The sequence below is a fragment of the Hippopotamus amphibius genome, chromosome 7 (assembly GCF_030028045.1).
Source record: "Hippopotamus amphibius kiboko isolate mHipAmp2 chromosome 7, mHipAmp2.hap2, whole genome shotgun sequence".
In the NCBI taxonomy this organism is placed as follows: domain Eukaryota; kingdom Metazoa; phylum Chordata; class Mammalia; order Artiodactyla; family Hippopotamidae; genus Hippopotamus; species Hippopotamus amphibius.
This window is the reverse complement of record NC_080192.1, coordinates 127576318-127584769: the sequence shown is the minus strand read 5'-3', so window position 1 is coordinate 127584769 and position 8452 is coordinate 127576318. Positions and strand designations below refer to the sequence as shown.

General features: G+C 39.0%; 1 protein-coding gene across 1 annotated transcript in view; it reads left to right on the top strand.

The window, feature by feature from the left end:
* The first annotated feature begins 8214 nt into the window (after positions 1 to 8214).
* C7H2orf16 (chromosome 7 C2orf16 homolog) overlaps positions 8215 to 8452 on the top strand; it is a 42663-nt gene continuing 42425 nt past the window's right edge. Inside the window, 1 exon segment of the mRNA XM_057743396.1 lies at positions 8215 to 8358. Within this exon segment, the coding sequence (XP_057599379.1) occupies positions 8215 to 8358 (144 nt within the window).

Sequence of the window (8452 nt, the reverse complement as noted above, 5' to 3'; positions counted from 1 at the left end):
TCAACACCACTCCCATAGTGCCTTCTGACTGCCATCCGTCTGGTTTTTATCTTCCACAAACACTTCTTCCTAACGCTATAACTCAGGATGGGTAACGTTAGGAAAAGATCCTGCAAAGGCTCTCAGCTTCTCTTTACTCACAGCTCTTTCCCATGCAGGTAAGCAGGTAAATTCCTCTCTCATCTTGGCATCACGAGCAGGGTCAAGTCAGAGAAAATACCCAGCTTTCCAGGACTGGAGGAGGCAGAGCCTACATGTGCAGTAGCCCTACTCCCACATGTGGAATGGATAGGGTGCAGGGTCAGATCTCCCCAAGGCTGGGCTGGATGCAGAAGGACTGTAGAAGTCCAGAGGGTTTTGTTTGTTTGTTTTTGTTTGTTTGTTTTTACTTGCCAAGTACTTGGATGGTGCAAAGATATCAAGTGAAATCAATTCATATACAGCTGCAATTAAACTCAGGTGTTATAAACAGGGTGGACTACTGCTCACCTTGGGAAACTTTAGAGGCTGGGCTACACTCTGGCATTGTAGAGCAGGCAAAGATGACTAAGATTTGATCTCCACCCCCTAGGAAATCACAAGCACATATGAGCGATTGCAATACAGGACAGAGGTCATTGAAGTGGATTCCAACAGCAGGCTAGGTACAGAGGACTGCCAGAATTGTTCTAAGGAAATTGCAGGGTAGGCCAAGAATCAAGGACAATTTTGGAAGAAGGAGGTTGGGATGGGGTGAGGGAGCGTTCAAAGAAAACCTGGGAATGTTTGGAGGCTTGCACAGGTGTGTGTATCCAATATCAGAGAGCCAGGTCATTGTTAGCGGAGCCTGAGTTCTAGGAAGTGCTAAAGAGATTCAAAGATTTTTAAAGAACTATCCAGAGACAAAAGGTAGGGTGACAACTTTTGCCACTCTTTGGAGAAAGCAAATGTCTGAGGGCAAGAACAGCTAGAGAGTAATCTATATGAACACAAGGCCTTAATTTCTCCTGAAATGACTAAAAGGGTCTATCCCAAAAGACTGGGTTGGATTGTGGAAGATGAAGGAATCAATTTCCTGCTACATCTATTTGCTAGATCAAAAGTAAGAGGTGAAGAGGCAGAATATATTTGGATATTGCACATACTTCATATTTAATACATTTCAAAATGAAACTCACGATCTCTCTTCCAAGTCAGCTATTCTTTTTATAACTTAGGTGGTCTGGAAAATTAGACAGGGTGGAGCAATTTCATATGGTACAGTAAGGTTGAAGGAGGATTTGGGGACCACGTAAGAGTTGGAGGGGCCCCGATGTGGCTCCACGGATGGGCTCTACAAGCACAGCAAAATGTCTAATCCGATCTAAACTCAGGTATGGTTTAGACAGGTGGGTCAAATCCTAGGACTGACAGGACAAGCACTGCATCTAGGTGGTAAAATGCTTTCATCCTGGAAAGGAGAAGAATTGGTCTTACCTGTAAACTAGTGGCTAGGGTGCTGTGGTATGAGAGAGATAGGAAGAGGAGCCTGGAGGATCTTGTAGTGCCAGAGAGTAAAAGAAGCCTTCATAAAAACAAAAGGATGGGGTCATGTCAAAGGGACGCAGGAGCCCACCTGAAAGAGCGCCCATTGGCCAGAGTTGGAACAATTTGAGCAACAAGATAAATAATGTAGTATTGGACTATAACACAAAGTAGGAAATAGGTGTACATGAGTTCATACTGATATAATAAAATAATTGAATAAATAAATAAGAGGAGACAAATCTCCCTAATACAAGAATTCCAAAAAATATATGTACAAATACCCCACTCCAGGAAATGGAGCTTAATAACCCCCTCACTCTCTACAACTCCAATATGGGCAAAAGTAAGAGACTTGCTTCCAAAGAACAGGGGATTGAGAAAGAAAAATACAAGCTTCACATTGGAGAAGACTGGCAAACACTACCTTAAACAAGTACTGGAAATTAGCAACACCAGTTGATATCATATACCACCTGATACGATGTAATGAGAAGGGGGCACAACACCTCTGTGATATTCTTCCCCAAACCTCAGTATAAGCATAAGGAAAGCAGTAGAGAAACCCAAATTTAAGGACATTTTACAAAAGAATTGCCTAGTACTCCTCAAAACCATCAAGGTCATAGAACACAAAGACTGAGGAAACCAAATAGCAGTTCCTACTGTATAGGACCTACAGTACTCAAAGGAGAAATAAAAAAATCCACAATCATAGTGCAAATTTTACACACTTGTCTTAGTAATTGATTGAACTATATTCAGTATCCTGTAACAAACCGTAATAGGAAAGAATATGAAAAAGAATATATGTATATAATTGAATCACTTTGCTACACAGCAGACATTAATACAACATTGTAAATCAACCATACTTCAATAAGATAAATTTTTTTTAAAAAGAGATAAGAATGAAAACTATCAGGAAAAAAAAAAAAAGAAAGAAAAGAAAGACTGAGCAACCATCACAAGACCAGAGGAGATGAAGGAGGCATGACAACTAAATACAATATAGTACCTTGGTTGGATCCCAGACAGAAAAAGGACATTAGTGGAAAAACTGGTGAAATTCAAATGAAGATCAGAGTTTAGTTAATAGTGAATGTACCAGTGTTGTTCACATAGATTTTTCAAATGTACCAAAGTCAGATGAGATGTTAACATCAGGTGAACCTGGGTAAAGGCCATACAGGAACTCACTGTGCTATCTTTGCAACTTTTCTGTAAATCTAAAATTTCCAAAATAAAGTTTTCTTTTCTTTTAAGGTCAAATTTATTGTCATAAAGTTATTCATAATATATTATTTTTTTCCCTGTTGGTTATCTATTTTAAATATAGTAGTGTATACGTCAGTCCCAAACTCCCAATCTATCCTTCCCCCCAACCCTTCCACCTCCTGGTAACCATTAAGTTCATTGTCTGTGAATCAGTTTCTGTTTTGTAAATAAATTCATTTGTATCAGTTTTTTTAGATTCCACATGTAAGTGATATCATCCGATATTTGTCTTTCTCTGTATGACTTACTTCACTTAGTGTGTTACTCTCCAGGTCCATCCATGTTGCTGCAAATGGCCTTGTTTCATTCTTTTTGATGGCTTAGTAATATTCCACTGTATGTGTGTGCCACATCTTCTTCATCCATTCCTTTGCTGATGGACATGTAGGTTACTTCCATGTCTTGGCTATTGTGCCTAGCGCTGTAGTGAACACTGGGGTGCCTGTATTCTTTCGAACCATATTATTCTCTGGATATATGCCCAGGAGTGGGATTGGTGGATCATATGCTAGCTCTCAAAATAACATTTAAAAAAAAAAATTAAAATTTCTGACTACAGTAACATGTATGTGGGAAGGGGTGAGTAGAGTTATAATATCCTAAGGGCCTTGATTTATCCATAAAAAGGATAAGGTTTTGATTAAGAATTTATAGGTTAAATGTACATATTGCATTTTAAAAAGAATCCACTAAAAATGAGGTTGGCGAACTTTTTCTGTAAAGGGATGGATAGTATACACTTTAGTCTTTGCAGGCCCCCATAGTCTTTGTTGTAACTACTCAGCTCTACTGTGGCAGCATGAAAGCAGTCACAGGCTGTGTGTAAAATGGGTGTGGCTGTGTTCCAGAAAGTCTTCATTTACAAAAAAGGCGGCAAGCTAGATCTGACTCACCTGCCACAGTTTGCCAACCTCGGCACTAAAAGAACAGAAACAGGGACTTCCCTGGTGGGGCAGTGGTTAAGAATCCGCCTACCAATGCAGGGGAAACAGATTTAATCCCTGGTCTGGGAAGATGCCACATGCCGCAGAGCAACTAAGCCTATGCACCACAACTACTGAGTCTGTGCTCTAGAGTCCACAAGCCACTACTGAGCCCGCCTGCTGCAACTACTGAAGCCCATGCTCCGCAACAAGAAAAGCCACCGCAATGAGAAGCCCACTCACCTCAATGAAGAGTAGCCCCTGCTCGCTGCAACTAGAGAAAGCCCACATGCAGCAAGGAAGACCCAACACAGCCAATAAATAAACTTATAAAAATAAAAAAAATAAAAAATAAGAACAGAAACAGAGTATAACTTCCAATTAGTAAAAGGGAAAATAGAGAGATTAATTTAAAATACTTAGTTGTCTAAATAAAAGACAAGAAAAAAGAGAAAAGTATAAAAACAGGAAAAAATAGAAAGTACAAAGTAAAAAGGTTGGGACTTCTCTGGTGGGGTTTATTACAGGATATTGAATAGAGCTCCCTGTGCTATACAGTAGGACCTTGTTGTTTATTCACTCTATATGTAATAGTTTGTATCTGCTAATCCCAAACTCCCAATCCATCCCTCCCACCCCTACCCCCTTGGCAAATGCAAGTCTGTTTTCTATATCTATGAGTCTGTTTCTGTTTTGTAGATAAGTTCATTTGTGTCATATTTTAGATTCCACATATAAGTGATGTCATAACAAATAACATATATTTAGATTTTGGCTTACTTCATATCCAGTATTACAACAAACAGATACAGAAAAGTTGAAAGTAAAAGAGTGGGAAAAGATATACCATGCAAATACCAACCAAAAGAAAATTGCTAGAGCAATGATTTTAAATAACAATTAAAAATATGTAAAGCAAAAATCCGCAGTACTCAAAGGAGACACAAACAAATCCACAATCATAGTGGGAAATTTTACACACTTGTCTTAGTAGTTGGCGGAAAATAGCAGACAAAAGCTTAAGAATAATGTAGACTTGAACATCAAGGTTAACAGAATTGGACTTCCCTGGCGGTCCAGTGGTTAAGACTGTGTACTTCCACTGCAGGGGGCACAGGTTCCATCCCTGGTTGGGAAACTAAGATCCTCCATGGCCAAAAAAAAAAAAAAAAAAAAAGAGAGATTAACAGAATTGACCAAGTGGACATATATACTACCATTACCAGCTTCCACGCCGCCACAGGCAACAGGGGAAGCTCTGAAGAGACACTATTTTTAACACTTGCAGCACTTGTCTTATCTTTAAGCACACATAGAATTTTTTAAATTGACCATAAACTGGGGGTAAAGTCTTAAAACATTTCAAAGGATAGAAATTAAAGTTTGTTAGATAACTAGAAAATCCCCTTATGTCTAGAAATTTTTAAATGAACTACTAAATAATCCATGGATCAAAGAAGAAATCATTGTGGAAATTAGAAAATAGTTGGAACTGAATGATAAAATTTCTATATATCATAACTGGAGGAATGAAGCTAAAGTAGTAATTAGGAGGAAATTTATATCTTCATATGCATAATTGGGGGAAAGGGCTAAAAGTAAATGATCAAGGTATTCATCTCAAGAAGTGAGTTCAAAAAAAAAAAAAAACCAGCAAAATAAATCTAGAGAAAGTAGAAGTAGTTATATGTCAATTATATCTCAATAGGGCTGGGGGAGGGGGAAGAAAGTAGAAGTAAGGCAATAATAAAGACAAAGGGATAAATTATTGAAATAGAATACAAACATACAGAAAAGTTGGTTCTTTGAAGGGATTAATTACAATTGAGAAAAGGCTAGCAAGATAGATAAAGTTAAAGGGAGAGAGCGAGAGAGGCAGGAAAGGCGCAAATAGCCAATATCAGAAACACAAAGGAGATGGTACTATCTTTGAATAACTTTAGGTCAATGCATTTGAAAATGTGGATTAAATAGAAAAATTGCTAGAAAATATAGCTCTCCAAAACTGACTCAAAAAACAAAAACAAAAGCAAACTGTCAATAGTATTATAACCTTCAAATAAATTAAATCTGTGGTCAAAAATCTTCACTCAAAGAAAACTCCAGGCTTGTATGGCTTTGCTGAAGAGTTGTACCAAACGCTGAAGGATCAAATAGTTCCATCTTCTATAAACTCAGAGAATAAAAAAAAAAAAAAAAAAGGAAACATTCCTCAACTCATAAGTCTAGCATAACCTTGGTACTAAAGGCCTGAAAAGGACAACAAGAGAGGAAAATTACAGGTTGGCCTCACCCATGCAAATAGGTCACAAAAATCTTAAAAAAATATATTAGCAACTAGAATGCAACAACACATTTAAAGACAAAATGCCCAGTTAACGTATGAAGATGTGTTCACAAGTTAGTATTTATTATTTATCAGAGAAATTTAAGTTAAAACCACAATGAAAGATCATTACCACATATACCAGATTGGCTAAAATTAAAGAGCCTGACAATACCCATTGGCATGGAAAAAGACCATTGGTGGAACTATTAATTGACATAACCACTTAGGAAAAACAGTTTGGCACTGTCTACTAAAGTTTGAGTTACACCTGTTCTATAGCCTAGCGATTCCACTCCTACACTGATACTTCGATCAGACATTCTCAAAGTGTGGCTCCTGACCAACAGCGCCAGCATCATCTGGAAACTTACTAGAAATGCCAAATTTCTGGGCTCCCATCCAACTTAATCAGCAATCAGTGCCCAGCAGTCTGTGTTTTAACAAGCCCTCCAGGTGATTCCGATATATGTTAAAGCTTGAAAATCACTGCCATAGAGAAATAGGAATATGTGTTCACCAAGACACGTGGACAAGGATTTTTTTTTAATAAATTGTTTATTTATTGACTGTGTTGGGTCTTCATTGCTTTGTGCGGGCTTTCTCTAGTTGTAGTGAGTGGGGCCTATTCTTCATTGCGGTGTGCGGGCTTCTCGTTGTGGTGGCTTCTCTTGTTGTGATGCTTGGGCTCTAGAGCCTCAGTAGTTGTGGCCCACGGGGGTAGTTGCTCTGCAGCCCTGGACCAGGGATGATTATTATTATTATTTTTAGGCACACGGCCTTAGTTGCTCCTTGGCATGTGGGATTTTCCTGAAGCAGGGATCAAACCTGTGTGCCCTGCATTGGCAGGCAGATTCTTAACCACTGCGCCACAAGGGAAGCCCGACAAGGATGTTTTTAATAGCATTGTTGATAATGGCCAAACATGGAAAACAAGCCAAATGCCGATCAATATCATAATGGCTAAGTAAATTATGGAATAGTTATATAATGCAATGAACTAATAAAAAGTGAATGAATCTCAGCTGTACAAAATAGCACGGATGACTCAAACAAAACAGCGAGTAAGTATTTAAGACACAAAAAATATATTTTTAGATACACGTGGAAAAAGGTTCTTGTTGAACCATATACATGTTTCAAGAACCCAAAACTCTACCTCCAGCCCTAATAATTTTTTAGAGCTCCAGGCTGGCATATAACTAATACCTGCCACATGATGTGTGCCGGGAGTGACAGGCCTCATTCTTTATAATCTTTAGAGTGACTGCAGAGTATTTCATAATATGGATATATCATATTTATTTAACCAGGGCCTTGTTGATGTGCTTTTCAAGAATATTACTTTGGCTGCCCCAATAGACTGAAAATTCTATGAGATAAGATACCAAGTCTGTCTTCTTCTAAGACAGTGTCTGCTATTCAATAGTTATTTAATTGAATTGATTTTCCAAATTAATTTTCCTATACCAAAAAAATGCCCTGGCCAGTTTTATTTATCTTTGTTATAGCATAAATCAATTCCTTGTAAATTTTGTTTTCAGTGAATTAACTCTAGAGAATCCAGTCAATTCTGGGCATGATGACAAAATAAACGTTCTAGACTTGGAAGATGTTCTAGACTTGGAGTCGAGTGACCCTCTAAGGTCATTTAATTTCCCTACATGATATCTCTTCTCTGTCTCAGTGCAACAGCAACTAAGAAATATGTCAAGCATTGGAGTTAGGAAACCATATATCTTACATTTTCTGAGAGTACCTACTTAAAGTACCTACTTAAAGGTTTCTTAAATGCACTTGAGCCTGTATTCTAATGTGTGATTTGGAACTTATGACACCATACCTGCACCTTCAGGGAGTGACTGGCTCCAGAGAAGATGCTTATAGGGCAGAACGGGCCATTTGGAAGGCCTGTTCCTTTGAAACCTTGCCTCCACACTCTCCGGTTTATAACAAGTGGTCCAGCCCAATTCTAAAAGGATCGTAAAGGAGCTGCCTTGAGCCTTGGCTGTCAGAGCAGGCACAAGGGCAGCTGCGGGAAAGGGCAGCAGTTGTATGACTCAGAGAAGAGACTCAAGCAGCAAGCACATTGGCTGGGCCCTCGGAATGCCCACTGTGACGTCATATGGAGTCAGAGCCTTCAGAGATGAAACGGTTTGGCTGAGAGGGGCATGGGGTTGAGTAATGGCTCCGATGTGGGGGCTAACCATCCCACTGCCACCATATGTCAGCCTTCTACTATTATTTGGTTTCCTTGTCTGGGGACTTTGGGTGCTGTTTTCTGGGAAAGAGAGTAAAGAGCAGGTGGCAGCCAAGACACACTCAGAGGTATGTCATGCAACACTCTTGAAACTCACTGCTCCCTACCCCTGCCCCAGAGACATAGAAACTCCTAATCTTGGGCTGTGGGAGTAATCGATGG